Source organism: Meleagris gallopavo, chromosome 1 (assembly GCF_905368555.1).
Source record: "Meleagris gallopavo chromosome 1, MGAL_WU_HG_1.1, whole genome shotgun sequence".
NCBI classification, from domain to species: Eukaryota; Metazoa; Chordata; class Aves; order Galliformes; family Phasianidae; genus Meleagris; species Meleagris gallopavo.
In genome coordinates, this window is record NC_139404.1 from 173,687,722 (window position 1) to 173,707,617 (window position 19,896).

The 19,896-nt window shown below is 35.8% G+C and overlaps 1 protein-coding gene across 14 annotated transcripts in view; it reads right to left on the reverse strand.

Annotated features, from left to right (window-relative positions):
- PAN3 (poly(A) specific ribonuclease subunit PAN3) overlaps positions 1-19,896 on the reverse strand; it is a 76,897-nt gene that overhangs the window by 45,493 nt on the left and 11,508 nt on the right. For 10 of the 14 annotated variants that reach the window (XM_085216104.1, XM_085216099.1, XM_085216103.1 and 7 more), the window contains 4 exons: positions 18,705-18,826; positions 9,584-9,650; positions 7,833-7,903; positions 5,551-5,613 (listed from right to left, as the gene is read on the reverse strand). In XM_085216104.1, coding sequence (XP_085072230.1) covers positions 5,551-5,613; positions 7,833-7,903; positions 9,584-9,650; positions 18,705-18,826 — 323 coding nt within the window. The remainder of the gene's footprint in view (positions 1-5,550; positions 5,614-7,832; positions 7,904-9,583; positions 9,651-18,704; positions 18,827-19,896) is intronic. The other 4 variants (XM_085216108.1, XM_085216105.1, XM_085216106.1 and 1 more) reach the window with 1 other exon arrangement.

The following is a 19,896-nucleotide window of genomic DNA, read 5'->3' on the forward strand; positions in this document are numbered from 1 at the left end:
TTGCAAGTGTTTACATGAGGAAGGGAACAGCTAACTACATCTAACTGCTAGCAACACCTTGGATCCCCAGGGTGAGAGGGGTAAGCATTTTCAACCACAGCTAATAATTATAATCCTTGCCCTGTAAAAACCAAGCTGTTGCCAGCAATTAATGGTAGAAAGCTATTGGTTCTCATGATTAGAGGGAAGGTGTTATACTGGGAAAGATAAACCCCCAAAGTCTTAGAAACATTACACTTAGAAACATTACTACTCTAAAACCTGATGCATTCTTTGCATCAGAACACTACTACAGATGAGTAACTTAATTAACCCACGCTAGAAAATTTTCCTCAAGTCAGCTTAATTACTTGCCTCCCATTCATTCAAAATGAAGCCTGGAAACATGTTTAGCAGGTCTATTTTCTTCCTACAATGTGCTGCAACAAAGCTAAGCCTCACCCCTATTTCTCCTGTTTCACAAAGAAGGCAAGGCAAGTAACATGTGGTAGGTAACGTCACACTTCCTCCTTCCAGTTCAGGAGTTGGATACATCAATGTTATGAAGCTACCCTAGAGAACAAGAAAACTAAAGAAAAGGCTTAATAAGATTCAAACTATAAAGATTCCTCCTGTTTAACAATTTTTATGTAATATTTAAGTCTGGATAACAGCATATCAAACTAAACAATTTCAAAGTTATGAACTACTGAAGATATTTAGCTAGACTATTCAGGATCACTCATGTTCCAAATAATGTTGTTTCTTTTTTTGCTTAAAAATGCACTTATCTATGATGGACTTTAAACATTAGATTTACAATACAATTTCTACATTAAAAAATACACAGTCTAGCACGTGAGCAGGCCACGGTGTTTTAAAACTGCTGTGAATAATCCGAGCACTGGTAAGTCTACATGGATATACTAAAGCAACCACTCATTCTCCATCTCAGGATGAATCAAGTAGCACTACTTTAAATTAACACATTTTAAAAGTTATTGCAGTAGCATTAACCAGGATTCATCTGTTGTACAGTGAGATGATGTGTGTCTTGTGTACAAACACACACTGTCCAACTGTCCACTGTCAGGAAAGTCTGAGTGTACTATATATCTTAATTTTGCAATAGCGTAAAGACAATAAGAAATATGAGATTTTCATTTCAAATGTTGACTTTCTTTGTAAGAGGTTTTTTGTTTGTTTCTTTTTAAGGAAAATGTTACTGGAAAATAGACCATTAAAAAGATTAAACATTCAACTTTTGTGCTAGGCTACTGAAACTGAACAAGCATTTTTAATATTCTTTCTTAAAAAATAAGACCATGAAAGCTAACTATAAACCAAGAACTCCTTTGTAGAGCTTGCAAAGGACTCCTGAACAGCTAGCTCAGGAGCTACTTTGTCCTTCCTTCCAGCAGCTTTCATCAGTGGTATTTTCACTCAACAGCCGTAACATGAGTAGTAAGAGTAATGTAGTAGTAAGACGTAGTACTCTGTAGAGTACCTCTACAGAATATTACATCTGAATATTAGGCTACTTTTAGCAACCACACCTAAAAGATGTGCAAGCTGGTAATATGAATAAGAGAAGTTGTCTTACCATTACTTCGTAAGCCTTGCAGCTAGTATTGCTACATGTCTTTTATGTGGTTTAGAATTTTGCTAAGCAAGATACTCTCTCCACTTCCTATTTCATTGCAATTTCTCACTGGCACACAGACAGCCTACACTTGTTTTCCTTATCTCAACATCTGAAGGTTGAAACTTTTTTTTTTTTTTTTTTTTTTTTTTAACTATGAAATTCACACAAAACAAGAAAAAAAAGATTTTTGATCTAAAAGTTGAAACTCAGTCTCTGGTTGGTGACATTTTCTCGTATGTTTAAAAAATTTGGAAGTATTTAACACTGAAAATGTTTGCATGTTTACAGTTTTAATGTTTAAGTTATATATTGAGATTTCATGTACACTTCCATCTGTAAACCCTCTCCTCCTCGCTTTTTTTTTTTTTTTTTAATTGTTCATACAACCTTGATGTTTATAGGGGATAGAGCTTCAAACTACTTGAAAAGTGTCATGAAAAGATAGTAGATAAATAAAATATTCTTCTACCCAAAGAAAATCAAAATGTGCAGCGTGGCATGGAAACAACTCTTACTCCACAGCAATATAGTTAATCATTGCAACGTGTAAGTCTTGTTTCAACCAAATTTAAAGGTGAAAGCTCCAACAGACTGGGTGCTAAACCAAGTATTTTTATCCGTAGCAAAAGAAAACTTTTGAGGAGTGCCTACTAAACCCTAAAACTACTAAAAGTGTATTTCAGGAGTATGTAAGTTGACATGACATGAAAATCATGAAAAGTTCAGAAGGAACTATGGAAAACTGACAAATTTTAGTCATGACTCAAATTCTGCAGACTAAGTGGGTTGAGTAAGGTGTGAAACAAAAACAGCTGAAAGCTAGCACAAGTTTAGAGACATGACAAAGTTCCCTGCTAAGAAATTAAAACCATCTGATGAACTGAAATGATCTGGCTTTCCTTTGCTACAGAAAATACTTCTATGTGAAAAAGATTTGCCAGAGTACCACCATCTCAAAATACAGTTCACAACTAAAAGGATAGGGAAAAGGACTAAAGACTCTGATGCAGCTTTATTTACTAACCATATGCTTTGCATATTTTTCTTGCTGCTTTAAGTATTTGTAGACTATCTTCAACAAGTTTAAGAAATCATTCAGTTAATTTACTGCAAATCATTCTTGGTAGTCTACATGAATCTTAACGTAGAAAGAATCAAAAGTGTGTAAAAATAAACAAAAGCACCCTGCTTAAGTTAAATTTGTAGCTTGTGAGGAGCACCTGACAAAGTCGAGATGGCTAACAGAAAAAATATGCTTAAAAACAGAGAGTGAGGGTAGCTTTGAAATATGAGATGTCTGTGAGTCCACACAGTATATCTGACCCACTTAGACAAAAACCCAAACCAGCAAAGCTGTTGTTAACGTAGTTCTTAAAGGTTATGCTATTAAATCATCTTACTCTGCTCTTCTCCTTCAAGGTGGCTCAGGGTGAGGCAACAAAAACATAAGAACTCATCAATATAAGAAGCATTAAGCATTCCTAAAATAAAGTGCCTCAATAACAAGAGTTCTCACATGATAATCACTAATCCATACACAAAACCCAAAGCAAGAGAAGAATCCACTCAGCATCATATTTTTGAGTGTGACATATGTAGTAAATACTAAGACAACAACATTATGCAGAACAATTTCAGTAAGCAATAGTTCGAAAGGAAACAGCAAAGCAGGTCAGACATCATACCCTTAAAACACATCTTAGATAGAGAACTTTGTACTACCTGCAAATATTTATTAGTTTTCTTTACGTCATAACCTGTTCTACTTCCTCCGTAAGTACAGCCCAGGTGCACTATGAGGTGCGTGCAGCCAAAATTCTGCAGTTCACAACACAGTGACATTAGGTGGCATTTGGCAATGACCTCTCAGCTACTCAGAATATGCTTCATGTCTTTGAAGTGGTATTCAAGAGACCATGAAACATGGAACAATCTTCATTAAAAGTAAATAAAGCAAAACCAAACACAGCATGCTTGTCTCTTCAATGGGCACCACTGGATAACATACAGACGTAGTAACGAGAAGTATCAAGATAGAGTTGGAGATGGGGCGCTGGAGGAAAATACAGCTTCCCAAATGGTAACAAAATTTAGATGGAGGGAAGAACACACTGAGATACAGTTTAGATCTTATAAATTTGTATTTTATGGGACCTGGAGTTTTTGTTTTTTTTTCCTTTAAAGAGAGAAACTCTCCTTGTATTCCTTAAGAAGAGTTTGCATTTATGTAGACCAGCCTTACAGGAAGTTTTTTTTGCTTTAAAACTTTGCTCTCTGAGTATTTGTTACTTCTTATCAAAGTACACGAATAAAGAAGCCCACTGCACAACCCCCACCTGCCAAGGATCTCAGAAAGAACACCAAATAGCAGTCTGTTCTGAAAGAACTTCAGTCCATATCATCTCTCCTACCCTTTCCATTCTAATCTAGTTTGGAGTCTGTTAGTCTTGGCTTGTAGTCAGCTAAAACCAGTAGAAGGAGTTCTAAAAAAAGTTCTGCAAAATACATACAATTAACATTACAATTGCACTGAGGTACAATTCACTGCAGCAAACCAGCTCTCTCCTTGCAGCTTAACTAACAGCAATCCCCACGTTAAGGGCTCTCCTCCTCTAGGTGTTCAGAATCATTACACAAAATGGAAATAAACCAGCATCAGCAACTTTTCTGAAGAGTTCAGTTTCCATGAGGATTGAAGGTATACAAGAAAATAAAATGTACGCAAACAATGTTTTTAATTATCCTACAAGGCTGACCAGTGACTAGCAGTACAACTCTTTAGTCCAGATTGGTAGTAACAGTCTCAGAACAAATTTAAGCAAAAAATTTCATCACATATTTTTGATCTTTTCGTGTATCAAATGGTCATTCCCTTAGCACCAGATTCTCATCAGTTACGCTGCGTGTATTTTTAACGAACTGTTTACCAGAACCAAAATGAATGCAAACAAACGAGTTTTCCAATTCACTCCAAGATTATTTCCAGGTTTATAGAAGAACATTTTTCTAGATAAAAGTCAAAATTCAATTTTGGAAAAAACTTCACATTCAAAATGCTAATCTATTATTTTTTTTTCCCCAAACATAACACGTATTTGAATAAAAAACAAAATAAGAAGTGTGACATTGTTATTCTCAGGAAAGAGGGTTAGTCTGTCACTAACTCTAGCTGTTGTTCCATGCTTCACAAATCCTATTTGTGCATTGTAAGTTAATACTTACCTGAAAATCTCTTATAGGAAATTCACTTTAAGGTTGCTTGTCTTACTGCATGTAGAGTTACAGCAACCGGACAGTAAATCCAGCAGGGTTTACAGTTGACAGAACCTCCATCAAGGCTCCATCTATAGAAATACTTAGCTCCTTTGATTTCATTTTAAGTATCCTATAAAATGTCTTTAAATAGTAATCTTATCTTTCCTGGAATCTAAAATTGAAATGCAATTTAATAATTTCTAGACAGAGAAAACAATGTATACGAACATTCTCGAAGTTAAAAAACTATTTTAGCTTTTTAAACAACAACAACAAAAAAAGATTGTTTCTAAAAGCTGTAACCAATTTTTTTTAAGCATAAGAATAATCATAAACAATTACAATAGCCCAACCACATTGACTAGTTTCAAAAAACCTCACTAATTAAAAAGCAAGGATATTCAAAATTATAATCAAGTCATTTTTTTTATACTTTATTATCAAATGTAAATTCACACGGCTTGCCCACTATTAGAGGGTTGCCAGTAATAAAAAAGTAATAAATTTAACTTCATTAAAGACATCCACATAAATAGTTTCTATAAAAAATGTGTAATATGGTTTTACACAACACAAATGTTCAGGTTTTACATAATTGCAAATAGTTCTATATATTTAAAATATCACAGTTCTAATTTGTAAAGCAAAACAATTACTCTTTATTCACTTACCAGGACTGTATTATATCTGTCCTCCAAGTCAGTGATAAACGAAGGAAATGCTGGTTTTGCCAGCTAGTTCAGAACAAACAAAACCTTAGCCCTGGGCTCTTAGCAAGCAAATGGAAAGTTTTTTTTTGTTTTTTTTTTTTTTGTTTTTTTTTTTTAAGCAGTAGATGTCATAAACACCTACACTTCAGCCAGTCACCAAGGCTCCCTTTAGAGTCAATGAACAGAAACATGCACTCCTAGGTGGCCATCTAGCTTGTGTTACAGCAGATAGCAAACACTGGCCTGCTAAGGCATATTGCTCAAGCACTAAATAAAACCAAGTTACTGAGGTGGAGGGGCAAATCACGTAAGTTTTCAAATATCTAGCACTCAAGCATTTGATTCAAGGAAATTACTTAACACATTCAAATACGATGCTCAAAACGTACTAAAAATATTGAGAAACAATGTCCAAGATAGTTTGCAAAGTATCTTCTGGTGGCCAAAGTCAGACAGCCACAATAGAATTTAGATTAATTTCTTGGGGCTCTACAAATCAAATATTAACCACTTAAATCAGCCACTGACATGGGTCTCATGTAGCACGTTTTTCTCAGTATCAGTCAAGCGCTCCTTCAGGCTGCTCATCTCTCTCTGCTGACTATAGAGGGAGCCTGGATGCCTGGATTTTAAGACAGTTCAGGTCATATTAGATGAAAACCTCCCCATTGCCAGCATTACTTATCAACATTTGCACAAATATACATTACAAAGATAGAATTCATAATCAACAATAAATGATTAATATTCAAAGCAAAGCCAAGCCTCTTTCAGTTAATGCCAGTTATGTCTGAAATATTAATTGGGAAATAAACAAGTCAATCCGTTTTCATAATCTGTTGTAGCAAGTGGTTTAATTGCTGATTCTTTCTTGGGGAAAAGAGAATGTCAGAAAAGGTTCTTCATTAGCTTGAATAACATAAAGCTCAAATACTTTCTCGTTGCTTCCATTTTGTACTAATTAATTTCAAAATTCTTTAGTGTTAGAAGCAGTGGTCCTTTTAGCATACTTTTGTATGACAGCTCATTTTCTTTTGTATATATGCTTTACACACATACAGACAAATACACACCCACACATACATAGTGCTTCAGACAAAGTTTAAAGAGGAAATATATGATTTTCATTCTTACTCTCCTCAGTAAGTATGTCGACACATGTCAAGTTATTTAAATGAAACTTCCAGTGCTCTCTAGCTGGCATTAAAGAAAGGGACAATTCAGCAATTCCATGTAGTTTTGATGCATATTAGGAAATGATCATTCTACAGCTGTATTTTACTTCAAGAAAAAAAAAAAAGTTTGACAGGCCAACTGTGGCCATTATCTTTAAGCTTCACCTGGAGGAATAATAAAAAGCTTATTTGCCAACACATAAATTAATTAATTAATAACCTAAATAAAGATTATATGAAAAGCATAAGCATAAAGCATGCTGATCCTGTGCACATTCAAGAAAAAGAAATTCTTGGCTACAGAAAAGTTCAGGATCACATGGCAAATAAAAAGCAAAAGATGAAAGTCATCGGTGAAAGTAAAACCTGATAATCACTTAGGAAAATAAACACTTTTTTTTTTTTTTAAATGAGACAATTTGGAAAAAAAAAATAGTTACAGTGTTTAAAAAAAAAAAAAAAAAGAATCTTATGTCTCTTACTCCAGCCACTGTGTCTGTAAGAACACAGTTGGTAAACAGCACAGCCTGAGCTGGCGCAGGTGTTTGAAACACTGTCTAGTGTTCCAAAAGATTTTTCCATACAAATTAGAGAGGGAAAGTACCAAGCCCCGAATTCCCAATATTATCATTATAAGATGACTTGCAAACTGAATGCATTTCAAGCTAAGAATTGCTTTAACATCACGGACAAATAAATGGTGGGAATTATTCTTGTATTCAGAACTCGTTACCATGAAGGCACAAGATAAATCACCTGCAAGCCTTAGAATAATAAAAATTATTTGTTTTCAAATTTAAAGTACTATGCCTTCAGTTTCACATTTAAAGCATTCTTATAAAATTCATAAATGCTTAGGATATTTTGCAATAGCAGTAGCAGTCTGATCTTGCACAGCAAAAGTTAAAAAAGATCTCATATCAGCAGTGAAATATTAAAATTAATCTATTAGAAGTAGAAGTATTAGAAGATTAATTCTTATTTCACCTACTAATTCAATTTATTCCCAATCTTATTCCCTCTCAACTCATAGACAAACATTCTGCTTAAGATTTAGTTACTGCCTACCTTTCTCCTTTGAGACACACTGAGGGCAGCAAAGTCATTAAACAAGGATGAATTTGGTGAAGTTAGTGGATCTGTAGAAAGAATGCAAGACAACATGTTATATACTCCCAATATTAAAAAGAAAGCTTACAATTTTTAATATGCTTGAATAGAAGAAATACTTTAGATAAAATTATGTTTAGCAACCACGCAGAAAAATGGCAGTATTTGTTAGATTTCATGCAACAGCACAAATGAAATGGTGCTTATTAACAGAATTTATTACATTCAATTGCTCGACACTACTTAATGTCCATCCAACATTCCAAAGCCTTTATCTCTAGCTACCTGAAATTAACTTTGGCATACCAAATAATATGGATGCTCTTTGCCACATACAAATTTCAACCACAACTAAAGATAGCAAGAGTCCACATTCTACTAGCAGCTTTTTTGCTGCTTTTTCTTTGTCCCTATGCAAAATTGAAGCATGAAATTTATTTATAGATACACAAACACACACACCAACAATCACAGATGCAACTTAAAAAGTCCAAACTAAATATATCTATCAAATTAAGACATTAACGTCACCTGTTAAAACAGTAACGTTTTAATGAAACACTTTTCAGTATTAATATTCCTTTAAAGGTTAATTCTACAAGTGAAGGAGAACAAAGGACCACAGACATAACAGAATTTAACGTTCCTTTCAGAACTCAGTCTGGTTTCTCTCCTTCAAATGCATCAACATCGCTATCTGCCCTGTCACACAGGCAGCAGAACTCCACTGCCTTGAATAGCTAATTGTTTAGTGGCACAAAGCACAAAACCTACTGGAAATGAAACAGGAGGAAGGAAAACAAAAACAAATTTTGACTTTCAAATTAATTTTCTGAGGCACAGATACTGCCATGCCTTTTAAAAAAAAAAAAGCTGTGAGCATAATATAAACAGCATTGGACACACAACTGGACTTCTTCAACATCAACATTACACAGCAATTTTCAGCACAGAAAATTTTAACAGTACTCTCTTATTGAAAGAAGTTGGTTTGACAGCAACAGCTGAAATCATCTGCAGTGCCTGTTATAATTTGGAAAGGAATTCTTAAAAGCACATTATGGAAGTTCAATACACTTTTCATAGTAGTTTAGTGAAGTCGTAGGCCTGCACTGTGGAGATATACTATTTGGTTGAAACACATTCCCAATAACAAGAAAAACATTAGAGGTGAATTACTGCTTACAAGACAAAATTGAATATCTGCTAAGATTTGTCACTTACGTGATAAGTTTCACAAAAAATGTACTCCTTTAAGATTAAGAACCTGTATATTCATTCTACAGAATAATTGTCATGAAAAGCACAATAAAAAGGAATATTACTGTGGACTAACATAAACATTTACTTAAGCTATCAGTGCTTTATAGTGGTTATCTAAACTAGCATCTAATTTGATGTGAGAAAACCCAATAGATAATTTTTGCAGTGGTTTGTTGTTTTTTTGTTTGTTTGTTTTTGAAATTTTCTTGTTTTGTTACTTAGGTTTTCCCCATTGCAGAAAAAGAAGGCTGAAAATTTATGAGTTCTGTAGCACTTGAACTTCAGACTACAGGAAATACTTAGATACTATACCATAAGACATAAAGTTCTCCTGCATCTTAAATCGGATCAGAGGAGAAAACCTACCTTATGGCTCATTTTTACTAAAGGGAAATCACTTAAGCTCCTAAACATACCTTTGTATGTGTTACTTTAAAGATACTTACCATGGCCTGCATATTGCTTGGCACTGTCGTTGAGAAGGCTAGGAGAGCTGCTGCTATTTGTCATCCTCTGAAAAAATAAAATAAAATTGTACATAAAATAAAGCTACAGAAATTAAATGAGAGTGCTGAGGGTGGTATTTAGAAAATTTTAGAAAGAGTCATCTGTTCTTGAGAAAAGTAAAACAGTAAAATACAGTATTTCACATGAGAACAACACAAACCAAAAATGACTACATACTAAACCAAATCACTATTCTCCAGCTTGGGAGGCTTTACAAAACCTACAGTTATCTAACACTGTTGTGCAGAAAGAAAAATCAGTTATTCCATTATAATTTCCTTTAAACGTTCACTCACTATGTATATGTGAACCAACTCCTTCCCTTATTATACACCATCATCACCTTATGATACTTTTCTAATCAAAATACTCAAATTAGTATCACATTTGATGAGGAGGAGGCTGTTGGTTTTGGTTTGTGGTCTTCTGTTTTTTTAAAACAAAAGAACAGGACTTTTCAGCAAAATCACATGATTCTTGTAAGCCAGCAGGATGCATGAAACCTGTTCCATATTCCTCCTAAGCCCTACATGCTTCTCCTGCCCTCCTCTGGAGGTGCCACCTAGCAGCCACCTGGACTAAGTGAAACAATGCTGCTCTAAGAGCTCCAACTGCTTTGACACAGAAGTTAAGCAGCATCCATTTACTCGTGCTTACTGTCTTCTCTGCCCAGTCTCCCAGCCGGAGGAAAAAAATGCACAAAGAAAAGCAGAGCAATGCAGTGCCCTCTCCATCTCCACGTGATAGCACCTGTATCTGTTAACATACTCCTTGCAGTACTTTTGGCCTACATCAGCTAGGAGTCTCCCAGCCAAATTTCAGGCCAGTATTCAGCAATGAAAAATTCTGAGATCCCTTCAAGTAGACAGTCTGCACACAGCAGCTGCTTTCGTGGGTGAGTATACAACAGCACAAACAGATCATTCCATGCCAGCTGGCCCCTGGTACCAAGGAAAGTTTCCAGGCATGTCTCATTCAGTAGTCTAGACACAGACTAAGACTCAAAACTGGTCACTGGAGTTGTTCTTCATGCTCTCATTTTTCCACTGCCAATCCAAATGCTGGTGGCAGATGGCAAAAAGCCTACTGCATAACACATCGATGCCATTTCACCCAATTCTTGACCAGATGGAAAAAAAAGCAAAAAAACAGCACACACTACTAGTAAAGGAATTTTAAGTTTTTACAAAACTTAGGTATCCTAAACAAGTATCTTATTGTTACCCTCTCAATAGCATATTCAATCAATATACTACTGTCAATTGATATGCTAGTTCTCTTTTATTGCCCTCTCTTCTACATCAGGAAATACTACTACTATTCTGAAAGAGAGAGCAAGCAGTGGAAATGAGCTGCCCAGGGAGGTGGTGGAATCACTGACCCTGAAGGTGTTCAACAAACATTTAGATGTTGTGTTGAGGGATGTACTCTAGTGAGAACTACTGGTGATAGGAGGACAGTTGGACTGGATGATCTCATAGGTCTTTTCCAACCTTGGTGACTCTATGATCTGTGCTCCAATCTTCAGCAAGCCCAATACCACCCAACAACAAGAGTTCTTTTCCCAACAACTCTTCATTCAGTATGAGTACCTAGCATGATATGAAGCAGATGAGAATTTTGAGAGGAGAAACAGTATTCTCTTTATGTGCTCTCCTTATTCTGATGCCACCCGTCTCACACCCATACAGATTGTATTCACACTACTTCAAAATTATATTTGTAAAGTACCCCTACAGCATATTTGCTTTTAGCACTGGTACATTCACACTGGTCCTTTTAAGGAGTTATGTAGGAATCTAATGGAAACCTTTCAGATTTGCAAATTGTCCAGGCATTGATTAAAAATAGTGTTCATGTCTATTTCTGACACTCAGATTTTAACAATTTTAAAGCAAATTGTAATGGTCTGTCATAATGGTGATACATAAGATATTGACATCTAGGCTGGTATCAAAAATCGTTGAGCATGTGGCTTAAATTGGGAACCAAGCTCTTCTCCGCCATCAATATTTTTCGTCTTCAAGTAGAGGAATTAAACATTCAATCACCAAGGTTGCGATGCGAATGTGACTGCAGTGATGAAAATTGGCACTGGTATGATCGATAAAAATATAGTATGCACACTGCAGACATTGCAACAAACACACTGTTCAATATCCTAATAGCACTGTGCAAAGAACTTACTGAACCTACGAATGTCAAAAGGCTCGTTCAAGGTGTAAACATTTCATATGAACCATGGTTCTAAAAAACAGCTTTCTGATCTTGGACAGCTCTTGCTCTAATAATTGCTTCTAAGCTGCATCTTGAATGAGGTAAAAAAAAACACCACGTCAACAGCCACTTCTATTAATTTTTCATCTTTCTCACCATTTATTACACATGCACAAGCTTCTTAGCATTATTCATGGAAGTCCTACACATAGTCACATAAAGGACTTTAAAGATGTTTTAATATCAAAGACTTCCACCACACTCAAAAGCATTTAGTCTTAATTAAGCTTGTTTCTGTACCTCATTTTTACCAAGCCCATATGAGAATATCTTAAACAACAAATAAATTAAAAACTACAGCAAGCATTATTTGTTATTTATGTTTTCTGTACAACACGTTTTTATTTCCAAATAACACTCCTTCATCTCTTAGTAGCATTCAACTATTTTTCATACAAATTCAATTTCAAGAATAATCCAAGCACAAGAAACTCAAGCCCAAAAGAAGAAAGGTCCAGAAAGGTAAGAGCAATGACCATGGGCAGAAGAACAAACTATTCATTCCCATATAGCCTGCCAGGCAAAGCAAGCACACACGTATCAGTTTCTAATCCGTATAAATACATCATGACTTTCACCGCATTGAAGTTAATATGGAAAGAACTTTGGCACAACTGTGCGCCACTCCAATGTTACTCAGGTCCATAAAAATTCCTCCTCTTTGCCTGCGTGGTGCTATGATTTATTGAGGTTCTTTAAGCCGTAGTTAAAATTCAACTAGGCTGACTGGCATACATTCTGCCCCTCTCCCTTTAAAGGAACTAAAAAGTTGTTTCTGTTCACATCTCAAAAGAGAGCTGCTACAGAACAAAAATGTCACATTCAGCTCCATCCAAGGATTTCACTTGAAGCTTCAGCTTGCACTGTTGGAGTTTCTATCAGTGACAAAATACAGTCCCTTATTTCATGGGAGAAAAAAAAAAAAAAAAAAAAAAAAGAGAAAAAGTTTCAGACTGCTGTGTTAATGCCTGAATTTTCAAGCAATACAGGAGAGGGAATATGCTCATAAGTTTTCCCCCCCCAGAAAAGACTGTGTGAAACAGTACTGTTTCAAAAATGACACTTATGTCAAAGTGAATCATTACCTCATCTAAACATAAGATAGTCTGATGGTTATTAAAGTTTTCTGTTCAGAACTGCTGCAGGATAACATGCCTTTAAAAGAAACAAGTATTATTTTGACAGACTAAGATGACAACAGCATCACTGCATAAATTCTACATTAAATTGCAATTTTGATAATATGTTTGAGGATTAGATATTTTTCCAGTATCTCCTTGGTGCTGTAGGCTAGGAAAAGAATAAAATTTGAGAAAAGTGGCAGCAGTTTCTAAACGCACATCATCTTGCCTCTACCCTGCACTTAGACCAAGTTTGTTTTGCTTTTATTTCACTCTACCCAAAAATAGTTATAGCATTTTCATCAAGATAGAGGATGAATAAAGCTTTGCAGCATACAATGAGATCTAGTTTTACCATTTATGTTACAAGATACATCTTAAGTTCAAGGGAGTTTTTGCTCTCCTCTCACAACAGTATTTAGAGATGGCATTTGTTCTCTTTGTCTCCATATCCTTCACCTTAATCCTGAGAAAAGGAAGCACCTCCCTCAGAATCATTCCTTTGCTATGTATATTATCTCAAAAAACATTTTGTAGCATGTCACAAGTTATTCTCTTCACCTTAATACTCTTCTACTAGAATTGTATTTCAGAGTATTTTTTTGTAATTTTCAAAATAATGTTAATTGAACTATAATAGAAGTCTTCTTGCAAAAAGAATAAGATTGTCACAACCAAACAAGCCATTGTTTAGCTGTCAAATTCTGTGACCTACAAATGGTGACACCTTTTGCTTTCGTTTCTAAGCCATTCCAAACTTGTCTTGGGGGGGTTAGCATATTTGACACCACCTACAGCACATCCCACTGAACTGTTTGAACTACAGCAACTAGATTTCTTCAAAGGGCATTATGTAAACAATCGCATAATTTCATATTTAAAATAGCATTTCTATATTTCCACTCAGTCCTCAATAGTTAAAAACTGAAGACATTTACAAGCCTCTGTGCTATAAGGAGAGTTTTATTACTCAGTTCTTGGCAGATGCAACAATGGGAACAAAGGCCTTTGTGTTTACTCAGCTGCAAGGCTTTGAAGTGAGAGAGATTTCTACTTCTCAGGCTTTTCAAGAACTCTTAGTACACCAATATTAGCATGGCAAAAGCAAGATTGATTCCTTTGCATTACATGGCCTTGCCAGCTTTAGTGCTAGACTATTACGCTCCCTTTCTTATCTTGTTTACAGCTATTACTTGATAAAATGTGCTTTTACTTTATGTGTAACCTGCAGACAAATGAAAGGCATGTGGTTATAAAGCTCATCATACCAAAACATAGAAAAACATTTCTGTGAAGCAGCACATGTGAAGACATCTTCTGCTGTTTTATGCTCTTACAAGCAAGTTATTCAATCAATCTGGTAGAAGAAATTTTGACAATGTACTACTCTGCCTATATTCTCACAGATTATTCACATATCCTTTCATGATTCCAGCATAACCCTATTGAGACTCCTTCCCACACCACGTGAATCAATCCACAGCTAGTAAAGAGGCAGTGCTAATGTGGTTGGTTCAGAGAAGCACGAAAGTAAATGCAGAATGACTGACCAAGCAGCCAAGCACTACAGGCATCCAGCCAGCTCCTGCCTCCTTGCTACTGGGAGAGCCAAAGGGAATGAGCTGCTTCTTGAGCCACATCTCAGAGTGCCTCTTGGCTGCTTGTAAGCCAAAAGGAAAAAGAACAGCTTTGGGGACAGCATGTAGCCTGTGAGCCATGTGTAGTGCAGACCTGTTCTGTTATTAGTTAGAGATGAAGAAAACAGAAAATACATGCTTTGATAAGCTGGAAGCCAATAGTGCAAATACAGTATGTAAAAGCACATGCAGATTCAGGGAAGAAAAGACATGTGAAACAGAACTGTAAAACAGGAAAATGCAAACTGATGATAACAGGAGACTATTAATCAATAGAAAACTTGCTAGAAACAATAGAAGGGACTAACAGGAGGCAATGAAAGGTTGGCTAACAGCACACAATTTTGATGCAGCCCGAAGAATAGAAGAATGAGGCAGAGTTTCTATTTTTAGAAAGGAACTACAAAGAATTAGAACAATGCCCACTTTAAAAGTCCTGCCTCTTCTTAGTACTTCTCAGGATTTTTACCCTCATCTTTTTTCCACTGCAAACTGGGTATCATCATTAGCTGCACCTTTACCACTGGTCTAATCTCAATGATATGCTTCCAGACCTCTTGAAATTTTCTTCATGCATCCAAATGAGACCTTGGAATCAGAAAGATCAGTTCTGAAGAAATGTTGATCACTAGCTACCTATAGCATTTATGCAAAGACTGCAATTCCTCAATTCATCGTGATACAATTTATTTTCCTTCCTAATGCTGCTTTCTTAACGTTGTATTGTATGCAAGAACATTACTGCAAAATTTGGATAGCAACTTAGCTTGAGGCAGTTTGGCTCTGTTACACGAGTTATGATAACCTCACTGCACACACCACAGTTGTTTCCATCAAACTTGTTCTATTGGCTGCAATTAACAAATGCATTCTTAAGATGAATTAAAAATAGTCTTATCAAATTTTAGATTTATCTATTGAATCCCTGGTAATAATGTTGGAAGGCATTTAGTGAATAAAGCATGGAATGTAGAATATCCCATAGTGAAAGAAAATGAGCATTACAGACCAACTATTATTATCCTCGCTAGATTGAGACCAGTAAAGCCACTTCAACCAAGTCTTCTACATAGGGTCACTAACTCCATTCCTCACCTTCCAGTCATATAAGTTGAAGTCAATAATTCTGGTGTCTCTAGTAGAGGTAGCATTGCTATTGTTTGTTTTTCCGGTCATCTTTTTCCTTCCATGCCTCTATAAAATGCAGACAGCTTTCTTTTTTTAATAAGGAAAGCATTCCTTTACTTTAGAAAGGAAATGTAAACATCAGATACAACAAAAGCAACCTGCACATGGAAGCGGAATGCCAACTAGTAGTCTTCATGAAAATGATTTGAACAGTATGCAAAAGTGAGGCACAGAACTGTGAGATGCACACTTGACTATCAAATGGATGCTCAGCAGGTACACAACATGCAGCCTGTGTTCTGAACAAATCCTCCTTACAATTCTCCTACTGAAAAACTACACAATGTTATGGTGAATATATCTCAATACATAATCTCAAGGTTCCACTGGCAAACTAAACTTACCATTTCTTAACATCTAACTGTACCTTACTTGCATTTCTTATAGCTGCATATTTATTTGTCTGTTTGTGCTATTTCCCCAGTAAAAAAAATAAATAAGTTGAAAAATTTCCTCATACTGCATCACTGATGTATCTATTTGTGAACTGCACAGGTCCACCACAGATGACTAAATAACTCAGGGATGGAACAGACGCTTTTATCTGCACAAGCAAAGCAGAGGCTAATTTTGCAGCAGATTTCAGATGTTTCATTGACAGGCAGAATGCTAGATTTGCAGTATCTTAGTTTGATTTAAGGACCCAGAAGAGACTATGCGCAAAGATTTGTCCTGTTCATATACTACTGCAACTCAAGTTAGCGACATGCCACCTTGTTTCTTTGTCTGGAACCGTACGTACTTCCCTCACACAAGTCCACTCTTCAGAGTCTTCAGAGAGACTCTGTAAGTCTCTCTGCTCTTCCCTTTCACAGTTCCGTCCTCCCAGAATCTTATTTACTCATCTTCAAATCAGATTCTCTAAGCCCACTGCATGCCTCTTTGCCTTTCTACATCTCTCCATTCCAATTAACCCAGACACAGCTCTTTTTTCACCAAATACAGACTCTCCTCCACGCAGCTTCAGTATGAAGCTGATGAAAAGGAAAAGCAATTCCTGCCCTGCATTCAACCAAGGCCTAGACCAGGCCAACACCGTAGCAACAGGAATGAACTCATGTTGTAACATGCCAGTGCAGGCTCTATGTTAAATTATCAAGCTCCTAGTAAGCCTTCCAGTTGTGCTAAATAAACCAGTTTAGAAAGTTTTATCAAGCAATGAAATCTGGGCAAATTTGCATAAAGGCAGCAAAAGATACATCCGTGATGCAACCGCTGATCTATCAGGCTTAAATCCTCTATTCCAAACTGTAAAGCACTTGTTTTATTTAAATAAAAGTCAGATTTTTCCCTTGCTTTCTTCTCCAGAGGGCTGAATGACATGAGAAATCATACCACAAGTGAGTAAATTTGGCAGTATGGTCTCAACACAGAAGCTGACAGACAACCATAACAGCATTGACAGCTTTACCTATGAAAATAAGAACTTCAATGGCATTATTTAAAGAAAGATCAAGCAAATCAACATAAAAGTGTTCTTGTTTAAACTGTAGCTTAATGCCTATTACTTTTTTCAACAATAATGCAATTCACCTCAAGAAGTATTTTTCTTTAGCCTCCAACAGGTAAGAGGCACGGCGATATCTTCTATTTTCTCAAAAAGAAAAACAATGCCTTGACAGTAATGTCACAGGCATTAGTATTTAAAAGTTCTGTGAGCATTCACATTAGATTCATGCTCATCATGTTTCTAGAAAAAAATTATAAATTAAAACTTTGTGCTTAGAAAGATGTCAGTGTTGCTGTAGCATTCACTTTAACAACACAAAACAATGACTTTCAAGTAAAGGGATAAGATACAGCCTCAGTAATACCCAAATTTGTAACTGTACATACAATTAAAAAAAATACCTAACATCTAGATTCATCAGTACACTCTGGGATCAGAGGTTAAGTATGCTCTTTTAAAATCATGCATCAGTAATACACGTTTCAATAATTTTGTAATTCTGTTGAATGAGAAAATCCAGTTTTCTTGAAAACATGCAGTAAGAAACAAAAAGGGAACACACCTATTTCCCACCTTTTGCTGAGTTATTTTTCAATCCATAATACACAGCCACAACTGAGATCAAAGTAAGCTCATAAGGAGAGTTTCCTCGATACAAAAGAAGAGAGTTGCTGTCAGGACTCAGTGGGAACTATTTGACTCGCACTCTCTTTCATTTACCAGAAACTAAAGCTAGTTTCTAAACCCTTAAACCCTTGAGTACAGGGAGAGACTATCTTTCTCAGTTCTTAAGAGCAAGTTTGAGGGAATCACAGTACTGCATGTGTTAATTCAAGCATTGTTCGTTTAGATTTTAAATATGACATGCTGCTACCTATACCATAATTCCACTTCATGGAAACTCCTGTGTCAACATCTACAGAAGCAGTAAAAATAGAAAAACAGAATTTCAGATGACTTGAATATTTAAATCAACACTGAATGCCAACAAAGACTGAGTCTATAAACTCTTTTTTTTTTTTCTGCTTGGCAACTTACTGATTTCAGTTCACATCTTGCTTAAGTGACTCTTGCTTTTTGCAATATCTCAAAATCTTGTAAAAGGCTATCAAAATTAGATATAAGCAAAAAGGATCGAGAAGCGTGGAGTTAACATATGTAGCAATGGCCAATCAAACAGCTGAAATGAGTACCAATAAAAACAAGCTAATTTTAAAACAACACTATAGTTTTCATTTCTGTTTACAAAATTAAAGCAAGTATACATAGTACACTCTGCAAAGTGACATACCAGAGCAGTGCACTTTTCCTGACTCTTGGACAGTTACCCTTCTTGGTGTAATGCCAGCCCAAACTAATGAAACACCACACAACTCTCTGCTATTACCTGCATCATGGGATACTTGGATTCAGCAGGACTTCCAAATCCATTAACGCCAATGAAGCTGGTGCTAAAGTAAGAATCTGTGAGACTAGCATCAGCTAACCCACCGCCATCTATTCCGGGAACTACAAGAAAAAAAAAAAAAAAGGAAAAAAGTTTCAGAAAAATGTAGTTTATCATCGGCTTATGTGACGACATCTTTTTAAAACATTTGAGATGGGGGGAGTAAAGCAATAGTTGGTAACACAATGCTTCAAGCCTATCTTCTCAGCAAAACAAACAAGAAACTTAAGTGCATTTAAAAAATTATGAAAGTTAATACTAAATGACAGCATACATAGCACAGAGTTACAACATGAATGTAGAGAGGCAGAAACGTGACAGATTTTAAAAGAAACAAGGAACCTTATAAACAATAACAACAAGGCAGGTAACAATAACAGGAACAAATGAACTGAAAAAACGGATGATTATTTAAAGAAAAAAGTCTATGTTCTTGTATACAAATCTTTGAAATGTGTATGTCAACAAGTTTTTAAGGGAATGGCCTTGTTCTTTGAAAACGCAGCACAGAAGATATATTTTAAAACATCTCAAGTCCTCTTACACAGCACAAATTACTTCAAAAGCTTCCTTTGCATACTGCCATTTTCATTATCTTGTACTTCACCAAGTGGCAACTGTCATATTAGGAGTGGCAAAAGATTGTTTTGGACTGAAATTAAATGTTAAGGATATAACTGAAGAAATTAATCTCACTAAATTGCGTGTCTGGAAGTAATGACTCTGGCAGTGCAAGCACTGCACTTCAACTGCAAATAAATGAATTCGCCACTGTGAGACTAAGGAGAACAACAAGAGCAGTCATAATTAACACAAAACACTCACGCAGTCATTACTTAGATAACAGAAGATTTTACAGTTGTATACAAGTTGCAATTCAAATTAAGCTTCTGCAAAAACACCCACAGCAAATTATAACGACATTAATCTGTACGGCCCGGCCAGCACAAGCCAACAGACATGAGTAATTGGTAGCTCTAAGGTAGAAAGGCACACATCCAACTCAGAAGAACATCCTGTACCAAAGTACCCAACTTAAACTTCTGCGTGGACTTTCAGCCAACCGGTGACACTGAAACAGCTTCCTGCCCTGAATTCTCAAGGGAAATCAGCTGGAATTTTATAGCAGAGC